Genomic DNA, 13,622 nt, shown 5'->3' with positions numbered 1-13,622 from the left:
GTTGTGAGCCACCATGTGGTTGCTGGGAATTGAACTCAGGACCTTTGGAAGAGCAGGCAATGCTCTTAACCGCTGAGCCATCTCTCCAGCCCTGGTCTCCATCTTTTGCAAAGAGAAGTTTCTTTAATGAGGTGAGACCTACACGAATCTTCACATGGCCCCTCTGAGAACCTTCCGAGCCTTGATCCCTCTTTCAGAAACCAGCAGATGTTCCCTCAAACAAGTGTGTCAAAATTTCACATTAGTAAGTGAAGCCCTCACACACTAGTCAAATGTCTCCTCACTTCATAAACTTTCAGAGACTTAGTTCCTTATCGTCATGGTGGGGCGCATGGCGGCATGCATGGTAGCTGAAAGCTTTACAAACAGACCCAAGGACAGCAGGCAGAGTTTTTAAAATTATTTATGTATATGGATATTTTGCTTACATGCATGTCTGTGCACCATGTGTATACTTGGTGCCTTCAGATGCCCGAAGAGGGCCCGTTGGGTGAGTTAAGACGTTAGTTGCCATGTGGGTGCTGGGAATCCAATCCAAGTCCGTTATTTTTAGCAATCACAAATAGTACTGGCATGAATAACCTCGTACATGTAATTTTGTGCTATATATCTTGGGGATTTCAAGAGCTTAGGGCCTGGTGCATTTTGGAGTAGTTAGAAAACGCAGGCCAGGAGAGTTCCGGCCTCCAGTCAGCGGGTGGCGCTGCGCGCACGTCTAGCCGGAAGCGCAGGGGACCCCGCCGACAAATTGCTGGTGACCGCGCAGGCGCGCCGCGGGACTGGCGCGGGAGGCTGGCAGCAGGTCGCGATGCCGTACGCCAACCAGCCCACCATGCGGATCACGGAACTCACCGAAGAGAACGTCAAGTTCATTATCGAGAACACGGACCTGGCGTAAGGCGACGAGGGGAGAAGCGGGCGGCTGGGTGCTCGGGCCTCCTGCGGGGCTGTGGCTTCAGGGCCGCTCACACTGCCTGACTTTCCTCCTGCAGGGTGGCCAATTCCATTCGGAGGGTCTTCATCGCCGAGGTGCCCATAATAGGTATGCGACCCTCCCTCGGGGCCCTGCCACCGGCCCTCCGCTCCAGATAGGGGGACTGAGAACACCGCGGTGTTGCCCGGTGGCCTGGGGCCGCCTAGGCCAGCCTCGGTGCGTGCCGTGCTCAGCAGCCTGGCTTCCAGCACTGTTCCTTCTACCCCAAAGCAACAGAAATTAGGACCGAACACTGTTAAACAGCTGAGAGCTGCGGCCTCCTCATCCGTAGGGGGTAGACGATAGGAAGTCGTTAGCAGGTGATACCCGGGATTACCGAAGTCGAAAAGATACCGCGCCTTGACTTTTAAGTCAGTGTTGGGGTACTAGTGGGTGTCTTTTTAAAATGTATGTTAATTGTACAAAATAATGGGTTTCGTCGTGACATTTTTGTGCACGCACGCACACACAGTATTTGGATTGTTATTCCTCAATCCCTTCCTTTTATTCCCCTCCCACTGGTCTCCACCTCCACCACCCCCCCCCTTTCCTGATAATACCTTGATATACTTTCTTGTCTCTCCCTCTTCTTTAAAACGTTGTATTTATTTATGTATATTTGTATGTCCCTGGGCACAAGAGTGCCACAGAGCATGTGTGGAGGTCACAGTACAGTTTGTGGGTGGGATTCTCTTCTACCATATGGGTCCTAGGGATCTTGACAAGTAAGTGCCTTTACTAGGCCGCTCCATCTCGCAGACCCTGAACCACTCCCCCCGCCCCTTTTTTTAAAGGACTTATTTATTATGTATACAGTGTTCTGTCTGCATGTATGCCTGCATACCAAGGGCACCAGATTTCATAGATAGTTGTGAACCACCATGTGGTTGCCGGGAATTGAACTCAGGACCTCCGGAAGAACAGCCAATGCTCTTAACCTCTGAGCCATTTCTCCAGCCCCAAATTCTCCCTTCTTAAAAGTTGAGATTCCGGCCGGGCGGTGGTGGCCCACGCCTTTAATCCCAGCACTCGGGAGGCAGAGGCAGGCGGATCTCTGTGAGTTCGAGACCAGCCTGGTCTACAGAGCTAGTTCCAGGACAGGCTCCAAAGCCACAGAGAAACCCTGTCTCGAAAAACCAAAAAAAAAAAAGTTGAGATTCCACATGAGAGTTATGACTTCCTCCTGCAAATGACATACTTTTGTTCTTTATGGTTGAATGATACCCAGTGTGCGTGCGTGTTTGTGCATATGTGTGTGTAATATTATATTTTCTTCATCTGTTCTGGTAGGTGTCTTTTTTAATGGATCTCTTATTTTCACTGCATGTGTAGATCATCTAAGTTCCAAGTAAGATGTAGAGACAAGACATGGACAAACACAAGGCAAAATATGACAGGTGTCTTCAGGGGGATCTGAACGGGTTTCTTTTCTTTTTTTCTTTTTTCTTTTTTTTTTCTTTTTTCTTCTTTTGAGTGGAAGGAGTTCTAAGGGAGTAGCAGCATCTGTAGACACACAGGTTTTTAGAGGCTGGCAGTTCTGGCAGTTTTCAGTTTTCAATGTGTGAGGATGGACATGATGGGAGGTACATTAAGGGCATGGGAAAACCTGGATGTGGTCCTTGCTTGGGTTGAGGAAGTCCTGCAGGGCAGAGCAGGTTGGGCCCATCATTGACCTCTTTTCCTTAAGTTCACGCGAGTTATTTGAGAATTGGGCTCCAGCACCATTTGATTTCTGAATTTCATTGTTTACATGCAGGTGTTTGCTTATGAGTGACTAGGTACATGTTTAAGTGAAGCCTCTATGCACACAGTCCTATACTCTCAACAATGAACTAGAAGGAATTGGGTTTTATTTTACTATTCATTCTTTATTTTTTTTTTTTTGGTTTTTTTTTTTTTTTAGAGATCCGCCTGCCTCTGCCTCCCGAGTGCTGGGATTAAAGGCGTGCGCCACCTATTGAAGACATTCAGTGACCATCCTCTAATGGGAGTAACACTGAAATCCTAAATGGGTGATCGATCTGTTTATATCTAAAATGAGTATGGACCATGCGCAGTGTTAGTTCTAGGATGTTTTTCCTAACTTTTAAATTTTTAAATTATTTTAATTATGTCTCTGTAGGTATTTGCAGGCAAAGGCAGGTGCCAGAGGAGGCCAGGGGTCTCAGATCCTCCTGGAGCTAGGGTTCCAGACAGTTGCGAGCCATCTGACATGGTTGCTGGGATCCTCTTAACCACTGAGCCATTCCTTCAACCCTGGTTTCCCCCGACTTTTAAATGCCCAAATAGCTTTTGTTCTTGGATTTGACATTAACACTGATAGCAAATTTAAAGTCCTCTTTAGGGAAGTATTCAACTCCCTAAATATTCTCCCACAGTATTTTCTAAGTGAGCATTTCTTTGTACAGTACCAGCAAGCCCTATATCCAATTCACTGGAGGCAGTTAGGTATGGTGTGTGTGTGTGTGTGTTTTGTTTACATTAGATGCCTGGAGTCACACAGTGATTCTTTTTTTTTTATTTTTTATTTTTTTTGGCACAGGGTTTCTCTATAGACCAGACTGGCCTCAAACTCACAGAGATCCGCCTGCCTCTTTTTTTTTTTTTTTTTTGGTTTTTTTCGAGACAGGGTTTCTCTGTGGTTTTGGAGCCTGTCCTGGAACTCTCTTTGTAGACCAGGCTGGCCTCGAACTCACAGAGATCCACCTGCCTCTGCCTCCCAAGTGCTGGGATTAAAGGCGTGCGCCACCACCGCCCGGCCTTTTGAGTGCTGAGCACTGAGTAATATTTCAGTCTTGAAAACAGTGCTGTAGGTCTGGATGCCACAGGCTCAGATGGTGATTAATCTCACTCGTGCTGTTTGCTTTTTCAGCCATCGATTGGGTTCAGATTGATGCCAATTCCTTAGTCCTTCATGATGAGTTCATTGCTCATAGGCTTGGTGAGTTTGGGCATTGAGAAAGTGGGGTGCTTCCTGTCCCCAGCCCGAGGGACTTATTTGTAGGTTCCTGTGATGGCTTGGCCGTTCTACGAAACACTTTTCTGTGTCTTGTTGGATTGATCCCCCTCACTAGTGATGACATTGTGGACAAACTGCAGTACTCCCGGGTATGTGTGTTGGGGGGGTAGGCTGGAGGTACGGGAAGTGTGTGTGTGTGTGTAGAGGGTGCTGCTGGCTAGTTCTCCCAGGGATCTTTGTGGACATCTTCCTTCCAATAGCATTCCAGCTGTGCTGCTGACTGTAGCATAGCTTAGAAAACCATTGTGGAAATGATGCTTTAATACTGTGCTCCTTGGTTCTGATGGGGCTTCAGAATGATTATGTTCTTTGCACATCCAGGCATCTCCTCAAAGATAGTTTTTTCACTTTTATGTGTATTTTTTCTGCTTCTATGTATATATGTACAGGGTGGTTAGGGTGCTGGAAAAAGTTAGAAGAGGCCACCAGAACCCCCGGAACTAGAGTCACAGGCAGTTTTGAGCCACTGGATAAAGATTTTGGGACCTGAGCTGATGTCCTCTGCAAGAGCAGCAAGTGCTCTTAACAGCTGGGCCATCTCTCCAGCACCGCCAATCCCCCCACCTCCCATTTATTCTTCTTGTTTTTTTTTTTTTTTTTTTTTTAAGACAGGGTCTCACTGTGTAGCCTTGGCTGGCCTTGAACTTCCAGAGATCCACCTGCTTTGCCTCCTGAGTGCTGGGATTAAAGGCATGTGCCACCATGCCTGTCTGGGAAATATCAATAAACACCCATTTAATTTTTTTCTCTGTAGTTAATGCTAATGTTTTGCTACATTTGCCTTATTTTTACCTAACCTTTTAGGAAATAAATTAAAAGCATTCTGACCCTTCTCTTCTTAATACTTGAACACATGGGCCTGGCAGTGGTGATACACACTTTTAATCCCAGCACTCGGGAGGCAGAGGCAGGCGGATCTCTGTGAGTTCGAGGCCAGCCTGGTCTACAAGAGTTAGTTCAGGACAGGATCCAAATCTACAGAGAGACCCTGTCTCCAAAAGAATGGCAAGTGTTGATGATTAAGGAAGCTGGAAGGTGGGTATGTGATAGATGGCAATCAGTCCTCTCTGTTTTTTTATATGGGTGAAATTTTCCTTAAGAGATTTTGAAATAAAGATTTGCTGGATGTTGTGGCCCATGCCTGTAATCCTAGCACTTGAGAAGTGATAACAGGGATCAGTAGTTTAAGGTTCATCTTCAGCTACATAGTGAATTCCAGCCTGGGCCACAGGAGGACTTTCTATTCCAAGTAGTCTGGATCTTGAGAGATGTTTTGTTTTTTCTATTCTTCCCTTACTTACTGTATTTTCAGTAATTCCCCAGCTGGTCTGCAGAGTGCACTGCAGGTAGATAGTCCCATGACAACCCTGGTCCTCTGAAGCAGTCCTGCTTGGACACTGCTGTGTAAGCAGTATGTCCCCTAGTGGTAGCCTGCAGCAATGGCCGTGGAAAGCAAGTGTGGTTGCCAGCTTGTAGACATGTTATCTATAAGCTGAGCAACTGAGAGGATGGTTCCCAGATGTCACAGCCCAGAAGAGGCCTGGGACTGTGGTCAGCCCCTTTTCACCAAGAAGAAGCTGGTAGAAGCTGGTTAGTAGAAGCAGAGAGTCCAGACTCCTTGTTTCTGTTGCCCTTCCTATCTCAGGACTGCACGTGCGAAGAGTTCTGCCCTGAGTGCTCCGTGGAATTCACTCTTGACGTGAGGTGCAATGAAGACCAGACTCGCCACCTTACCTCTCGGGACCTCATCTCCAACAGCCCTCGGGTTATTCCGGTCAGTGCCTTTGCTCTTCTCTCTCTGGCTCTGAGTCAGATGGATTGGAGTGGATCTTTATGAGATGTGGTCGTAAAGTCACCTGCCCTATGACCATCTACTTTAACTGCCACCTGCAAGTGCTGGTCCCGGGTTTTGAACAGAGCAGTATTGGTCCCATGTTCCCTATGTTGTCCAAAGACTCTCTTAAAGGCCGTCAGACTGTTTGGACAACTGTGCCATCTCCTTCTCAGGCCTCCTTTCCCTGACTTGACAGATTACAGCTTGGATTTACTTGGAGACAGTTGCCAGGGGACTGAGAGGTGAGAGGCTAATGTTTACTTGTTTGGGATTCCTACAGGTGACATCCCGGAACCGGGATAACGACCCCAATGACTATGTGGAGCAGGATGGTAAGGGGTGGCGCATGCATGCTGGTGGCCAGAGGAAACAGAGACCAGATCTATCCTCTTGGTGGGCTGCCTGGTCTCTTTAGACCCCTTTGCCCAGATACGGGTTTCTTCATGCAGTACTGCAGTCAGAAGTTGGAGAGGTGGCCTCTTTTGAATTCTGACTCACACTCCCCTCTCCCTGCAGACATCCTTATTGTCAAGCTGAGGAAGGGCCAGGAGCTGAGACTTAGAGCCTATGCCAAGAAGGGCTTTGGCAAGGAACATGCCAAGTGGAACCCTACTGCAGGGGTGGCTTTTGAATATGACCCAGACAACGCACTTAGGCACACAGTGTATCCCAAGCCCGAGGAATGGTATGTTGTGGGGGGGAGGGGGTACCAGCGATGACTGTAATGAGAGATGCCGTAGGTAGGTGCTCTGAGGGCCCTGCTGAAAGCAGAAATAACCACTTGTGCTTCGCCCATGCTTGTCCTCAGGCCAAAGAGCGAGTACTCCGAGCTTGATGAGGATGAGTCTCAGGCTCCCTATGACCCCAATGGCAAGCCGGAGAGGTAAGGCCCAGTCCCGCTTGGAACTGTAATTGTAAGAATATAGATGGGAGAGGCTGTTAGGCAGTCACATGTCCAGCCCCCCCCCCCCCATGTAACAGGAGAATTACCTGTCAAACTTACATTACACATTCTGAGTTGGTCCTCATTCCTCTCTAGCTACCATGAAGAAAGGGCCTTATTATTGCCCCATGCTATCTATTTCTGGCCTGTCTGTTCAGGCTCAAACCAGACCAGAACTGACCATAGCCCTACCCTGAAGCAACTGGAGAGCTGTGGCCAGTGTCATGTATGATTTTTTCCCCTTTGCTGCTGTCTCCAATGTAGAAATGCATGTACAGTCATTTTAGAGTTTTTCAGCAATGCCTTCCCCCCCCCCCCTCAAGACAAGGTTTCTCTGTGTAGCCCTTGCTGTCCTTGAATTAGCTCTTTAGACCAGGCTGACCTTGAACTCACAGAGATCCACCTCCCTTTGCCTCCCAAGTGCTAGGATTAAAGGCTTGTGTTTGCCACCACTGCCCAGCTCAACAGTGCCTTTTTGAAGCAGCTGTAGCTTCCCTGAGGAACTGCAAAGTGGATCTGGACCACTCTGCAGAAGAGGTTTTAGGTAAAGGGAAGTCAGCCCTGTCCCAAGATCAAGTGCCTCGTAGGAATGAAATCAAGTCTCACAGGCTAGAAGGGAAGCCTGCCTCACGAGGGCTCTCACCCTCCTCTTGTCCCTCAGGTTTTACTACAATGTGGAGTCCTGTGGCTCACTGCGCCCTGAAACCATTGTCCTCTCAGCCCTCTCTGGGTAAAGGAGAAGCTGAGTGACTTACAGACTCAGCTAAGTCATGAGATCCAGAATGACGTGCTCACCATAAACTAGCCACAGCTCACCCACTGCAGAAGACTAGGTTCAAGGTGACCACTGGACTTCAGGTTTGAGAAGCTTTCTGGTTTCAAGGCACTGGACTGCAGTTGCTCAAGCTTCCCAGAGAGATTGCCAGGGTTCCGCTGGTATTAGGCAAGGCAGTTTTTCACTAGGCATTTAGCATACCTGGCCTACCTTGTTGATCACTGTGGTATTCCTCAGAACCCCAGACATCCCTTCCGACCTGTTTCCTAACTCACTAGCAATAGGGGCCCTATTGCTTCCTAGTCGAGAGCCACTGACTTAGATATCTGGTCCAGCTGTTTAAATCTCTGTCCAGGGAGAGGAGCTTTCACAGCCTACTTGGCTTCTGGTGTTGGGACTGGGTATTAGGACCTTCACTGAAGCAGGCCGTGGCCTTTCAAGTCTTCCCAGGGTCAGGGTCCGGGCCAGCTTACTGGTGTCCCTAAGCTGAGATGTCACCCTTTGGGACTAGTATTAGATCCTGGCCATCCTCTCTGTCCACAGGTGAACTTGCTGTTTTATTCTCTGACCTGACTTTGGGGGGGGGGGGGGTATGACAGGCCCCTCCCACATTTCCTTTCTCTTCAGTGAAGTTCAGGCCCTGCCCTGAGCAGGTCTCCAGATAGGAACAAACCTGCCCACCATGGTTTTCAGGCAGCCTGGGGAGAAGCCCACACCAGCACAGAAAGGAAAGGATATTTATTGATCAACAGTAGTTGTCTTTTTACAAGTTTTTATTTTTGGCAATAAAGAGCACAACATAATCTCCTTCATGCGTCATCGTGCCACTAACTGAGCCAGCTCTGCCTCCCTCCCGAGGATTTGAGCCCATTTCTTCTGCAGACAAGCTGACCTCTGGGTGGTCATTCCTGGGTCACCTGCCTGCTCTAGGGCCCCTCTGGGAGGGGCCTCCTTATCCTGCCACAAATGTGAACAGCGGTTATTTACAAGGTCTGTTCCCACAAATCAGAACCCTAAAGTATTAAAAAACAAACACGCAACAAAAGGTTTGATGTGAATAGAAAGATAGCCCTTCTGCACGGTAGTCAATAAATACCAGCACTAGAAAATCGATTGCTTTAATTGCATTCAGCAGGGAGCCTCAGCACCTTGTCGGGAGATGGGAAGGTCTTGGTTTTGGAATCTGGCCTGGGGTGGCTGGCCCAGGGCAAGGGACTCCCCTTGCTGCAGCATTATACCCCCACTCAGTAAAGGGGGACAGCAGGGTGCTCCCCACAGCAGTTCTGCAGCCTTCCAGGCTGGCCCCAGCCATTCTCTACTGCTGAGGTAACAGGCGCCCTGCCCGAAGACATCTTCAGCCCACTGAGCAGGAAGGAGCCAGTGCAGAAAGTGCATTTTAAAACTGGATGCCACCTCTGCTTCAAACTCCTAAGTGCAAGGCTACCACATGGTACAGTCAAGTTTGGGTCCTTCCTGTGTCACTGTTGGCCCAGAGGACAGATGCTACCTGCTGTCTTGGCCCTTGGGCTTCTGAGGAAGAGCCCGCAGACAGCACCAGTTTGATTGCTCCCCTCCTCTGACCCTGGCAGCTCAAATAGTCTCGGCAGCAGGAGAGTTTTTTTCAATGAGGACAGGAACAGCTGCCCTCATACTCAAAAACAGCTTTGACCACACCTGGTCTTGGAATTAAAAATGGGTATGTGTTGGGGAGGGATAAAGGGACGCCTCATTAATACAGAATATGTCATAAGCCATATATATTAAAACCATTAACAGTATATAGTCCCACGGTGGCTCCAGCCCCTCATGCTCAGGTGATGTGGCCAGCCATGTGCTGAGGTCCAGCCTCACCCTGGAGGGCAAGGAGGGACAGCTTGCTCTCTTCAGGCTCTTGGCCAACAGCTCCTTAAGGCTGTCCATGGGCTGCTGCAGTTAGCCTTCCAACGGGTGACCCAGCAGTCAGTGCGTCCACCAGTCCAGCTGTCACTGGGAAGGAGTCTGGGTCTCATTGCTGTCCTCCTGGCTGGGCTGTGGCTTAAGCAGGATGAATCTGTTCAGGAGGTCTGTTTCTGAGCTGGCCTGGGCTGCCCCATACCCTTCACCTGTGGTCAGAAATCCAGGCTCAGAATTTGAATCCAGGACCAAAGACCCTTGCCCAGGAGGCCTCCACAGCAACGAGACACAACGACTCACCGTAGCTAGAGGCTTCAGCAATGTTCTGAGAACCTGTGATATGGTGCCAGTATGCACTGCGTGGCAGCATCGTGGTGGGTGTGCAGGGGTATGAGTAGTGTTCGGTGCCCTTGTTCAGCAGCTATGGCACAGAGAAGGGGTCCCCTGTGTTAGTTCCGGGAACAGGGCTGCCAGCCCAGGGCCCTGCCCGACTCACCTGTGCACAGGCTGGTGGAGATTAGCTAGCATGTCTGTCCCACCTCCCAGTGCCCTGGAACAATAGCCACTGCCTCACCCTCACGTTCTTCTCCATTTCCAGCAGGACCCGCTTGTGCTGCTCAGCGATTGCCAGGGTGGCACTGTGAACCCGCTGGTAAATCTGCTCCCCTTCCTGTGTCTGAAAGGTGTAGAGTCCTTCCCCAGCGTCACACATCCTAAGGACACAGAAAGCAAGGTGGGCAAGGTGTCAGGAACTGCACTGCGTGGGTGTGCGAGTTCTGTATGCCAGCTGTGGCTGTACCAAGACCTCCAGGGACAGGGTGGCTGTGGTCTAGGACCTGGGCCACAGTATACATGAGCTGAGTGGTTACCACAGACACAGTGGAGGTTTGACTAATAAATTAACCAGTGCACTAATTCACCAGCGCAGCTTTTTTGCTACCCTCTGCTCTGCACAGTGAACAGCTTCCTCGGTTTTACAGAAGGGGAAACCAAAGCATCCAGCCTAAGAGTAGCTCAGCCAAGGTTACAAAGGGTGGTGCACAGCTAAAGTCTAGCAGGCTGGTGAAGTCCCAGCAGGCTAGGCGCTTTTTTAGTCCCCTGTAGGAAACTGGTACTGAGGCCACAATCACAAAGCTCAAGTGTGCGCTGGCAGCAGTGACTGAGCCAGGGAGATGTGTTTGGTGTGCAGCTTCACTAGACCTGCCTGTTGTAGCTAATGGCTTCTTCAGGCCCTGAGTTCCTTGTCTGCAAAACTGAAGCCTTCTATCCCCTCTGGGTTGCGATGCTGATACCATGCAGAAAGCAGCCTCCATGTGGCCATGTAATATAGGGAGGGAGGAAAGACGATACTACCTGCCCGCCTCAAAGGTAAAACGTGTGGCATCTCGGCCGTAACGGCGCAGGGAGCAGAGGGGCCACGAGACGAGTTTCACGCGGGGGTTGTGTATGTCCCAGAGGTAGATGTTCTCGTGGGTAATCTGCAGCTTGCACTCGCCGTATACGTCCAGGTTGGGACAGGGCAGCAGGAAGACATTGAAGCGATCTGCGGTGGCAGAGGGTGATGAGGACAGCAGCACTAACCGAGGGCCCCACCTCCCACCCCACCTGGAGACCCAGCGCCAGCCTCACCTGTCTGCTCACACTGTACTCCTGGGGCCAGGAGGTCTGGCTCTCCCAGACTGATGTCGTTGAGCCGTGACCCCAGACATTCCACTGATAGCGTCTTGTACCATTCCTCTGCCTCCAGCTCTAGAGAGAAATCGCACTTCACAGTTCTGCCAGCTCAGAGCCCCCAGCAGCCCACCCAGTCTGCCTTGGTTTAAACCATTGCACTTTGCAGGGAGGGCAGGGCCTTACCTGCCTGCCAGCCTTAGTCTGGGGATCAACTCCACCAGGGACACACCCCTCCCACCCTTCCTGCCAGGATTGGCCCTGCTCTGTTATCCACTGCTTGAACTACTGTTACCAGCCCCAGAAGACCAGTTGGAGCCTGCCGCCCTGAGGCCTCACCTGAGTCACAGGTGAAAGTACGAGCCGAGTCATCCGTGAATATTATAGCCACTGCCTGCCTCTTGGTCTCCTTGGGGAGCCGTGTGACACACTTGACGTTGCTGATCTCCGTCACCTGAGAGGACATCCCAAGAGGCTTAGCCCGGCTGGGGTACTTCACCCTGCCTCCCGTAGCTGTACCCCCCAGGAAGGTACGCCCGGACCTCAAGACTCAGCAAGTCATCTTTGCTCACAGGTAGGGGAAGCTAGGGCCCAGGCCCCTAACCTTGGGGCAGCCTCGGAGGCACACTGACTTCTCATCGGGGTACTTCTCCAGCCGCTGGGGCCCCTTGCTGGAAGATTTCCGGAATACCAGCCAGCACCTCCGGTAGATCTGTGGGGAAAGAACAAAGGTCAGGTCGCTGCTGGACCATATCCCACAACAACGCTGCCCTGGAGTTAACCCAGCCTCCTGAGGGGGCAGTACCACATCCCTCCCTGGATCCTACCTAGCCTAGAGAAAACCTGGAGAGGGTAACTGCCCGATAGCAGCTACCAGAGGGGCACCCCGCCCCAAATGACCAAGGCGGGTGTTCGTGATCAGCTCTGGAGCTGTTCTATAACCCCCCCCCCCATGTGCTGAACATGACTGATGTAATGGAGGAGCATTTGTGGGGTGCTTCCTAGCCAGTCAGTGTTGAGGTTACTCCTGAGGCCAGTTCTGTTGTCGCTTCTGTTTCAGAAACAGACAGGTGGATCATGAAGAAGGCAAGAAAGAAGGGCCTAACAAGTGGCGGAGCTCCTGTTAAGAGGGCATTGCCAGAGACACACCCATCACCACAGGACAGATAGCTCTGGCCACCATACAGGGTCTCCCAGGGACGGGAAGTGGCCCTTATACACAGCCAGCTCTGTATCACCATGGCTCTGTTCTTGGGCCCAGACAAGGCTCTCTGGTGTGAGGGGCATCACTCTTGCCCCCAAGACTTTCCCTCACCACCAGGGTGCACCAGGGAGTTCCCATGGGGACCAGAGGCCCACAGAAAATAAGGGGCAGAGCTTAGAACTAGCTATGCACACACAACACAGGATCTTGCCTGTCCCAACCACTAATGCCCTATGCCACTAGAGCTTCATAAACTCCCAAGGAGGTGACTTCTCCAGAGAGAAGCTGGCCTGTCAGACACCATGAAAGGCTGCCCCAGCACCTCCATAAATTGCCCATCTGACCTCTCCTTGCAGGGCCCCTCCCTCCTTCCTACCAAAGGCTCTCTTTAGCCAGTCTGTGATAGATTTACCAGCTCCTGCCAGCAGGCTTCAAGCCTGGCAGGCTTATTCCCCAGGCATCCCTGTACCACTGTCAGTGCAAACAAGAGAGTCTTAAAGGGGGCCTGGGCTGAGTAGAGGAGGGGAGAAGGCCACTGGGCCAGCTACTTCCTCTGTCTACACCAAGCCTTTGGCAGGCAGGTCACAGAACAAAATGGATCTAGACAGTCCCTCTCGCTGGAACTCCCTAGAGCTGGGCCACTTCAAATTCCTGTCTGAAACGCTGGAAGTGTGTCTGCCAGTGCACCCCTGTCTCTAGCTCAGCCCTGCTCTGTCCACTTGAGCCTTTTTAAGCAGAGACCATGTATACCATATTCTCACACTCCTTGCTTAGACCTGCTAGCAATTACTGACAGCTACGCTGAGCAGGTGAGTGGCCACGTGAGGGACAGGGTGGACAGGAAGATGGGCAGCCGGATGAATGGACAGATAAATGAATGGGTGTGAGCTACCCAAGCACCCCCACCTCCAGCAGGCAGCAGCATAAGAGTAGAGGCCTGCTCCCCCCACCCCAGCACCCTGGTTGCCTGGTTACAGGATACACACTCACACAACCCCAGGGAGCCATGCACTCAAGAGCTCTCCTCACTTCTCCCAGGGCTTTGATCAGCTTTTCCTAAGCACTTTGCCAGGCTCTACTCTGCTGAGGGCGGGAGGGAAGAAGGAAGGCCCTGGCAGGTAGGTGGGGAGGACGGGCTTTATCCTTTTCTCATTCCTTTCAGGACCCCCAGCCCACCCCTGCTCTCAGGAGACTGAGACAGGAACACCACCTGGGGCAACTGCAAGGTGCTGCCCCTCCTGCAGTAGCAGGGTAAGCTCAGGTCTGTGGAGAGCAGAAGCCCCTGGATAGAGTAGACACTCCCCCCCCCA

General features: G+C 51.1%; 2 protein-coding genes across 2 annotated transcripts in view; one reads left to right on the top strand and one right to left on the bottom strand.

Moving 5' to 3' along the window:
- Positions 1-765: 765 nt before the first annotated feature.
- Positions 766-8,351, top strand: Polr2c (RNA polymerase II subunit C). The gene is made up of 9 exons (XM_013354200.2): positions 766-894; positions 993-1,042; positions 3,846-3,914; positions 4,029-4,081; positions 5,638-5,766; positions 6,107-6,158; positions 6,343-6,511; positions 6,635-6,709; positions 7,431-8,351. The coding sequence occupies exons 1-9, from the start codon at positions 809-811 to the stop codon at positions 7,501-7,503; spliced, it is 756 nt and encodes a 251-aa protein (XP_013209654.1). The 5' UTR covers positions 766-808; the 3' UTR covers positions 7,504-8,351.
- A 291-nt stretch (positions 8,352-8,642) lies between these two features.
- Positions 8,643-13,622, bottom strand: part of Dok4 (docking protein 4) — a 6,704-nt gene continuing 1,724 nt past the window's right edge. Inside the window, exons 2-8 of the mRNA XM_013354193.2 lie at positions 11,713-11,820; positions 11,448-11,562; positions 11,067-11,186; positions 10,791-10,980; positions 10,012-10,150; positions 9,738-9,858; positions 8,643-9,646 (exon numbers count right to left, since the gene is read on the bottom strand). Of these exons, the coding sequence (XP_013209647.1) occupies positions 9,528-9,646; positions 9,738-9,858; positions 10,012-10,150; positions 10,791-10,980; positions 11,067-11,186; positions 11,448-11,562; positions 11,713-11,820 (912 nt within the window). The 3' untranslated portion in view covers positions 8,643-9,527. The remainder of the gene's footprint in view (positions 9,647-9,737; positions 9,859-10,011; positions 10,151-10,790; positions 10,981-11,066; positions 11,187-11,447; positions 11,563-11,712; positions 11,821-13,622) is intronic.

This window comes from Microtus ochrogaster, chromosome 4 (assembly GCF_000317375.1).
Source record: "Microtus ochrogaster isolate Prairie Vole_2 chromosome 4, MicOch1.0, whole genome shotgun sequence".
Taxonomy (NCBI): Eukaryota; Metazoa; Chordata; class Mammalia; order Rodentia; family Cricetidae; genus Microtus; species Microtus ochrogaster.
Note: the sequence above shows the minus strand (reverse complement) of the source record. Positions and strands in the feature narration are given on the sequence as shown.

Bases quoted from the DNA above. Each gene is read 5' to 3' on its own strand.
- Polr2c (XM_013354200.2), top strand. From the start codon at position 809: ATGCCGTACGCCAACCAGCCCACCATGCGGATCACGGAACTCACCGAA. The intron at 3,915-4,028 runs GTGAGTTTGGGC...TGTGTCTTGTTG, and splicing joins GTTCATTGCTCATAGGCTTG to GATTGATCCCCCTCACTAGT. The intron at 6,159-6,342 runs GTAAGGGGTGGC...CTCTCCCTGCAG, and splicing joins TGACTATGTGGAGCAGGATG to ACATCCTTATTGTCAAGCTG.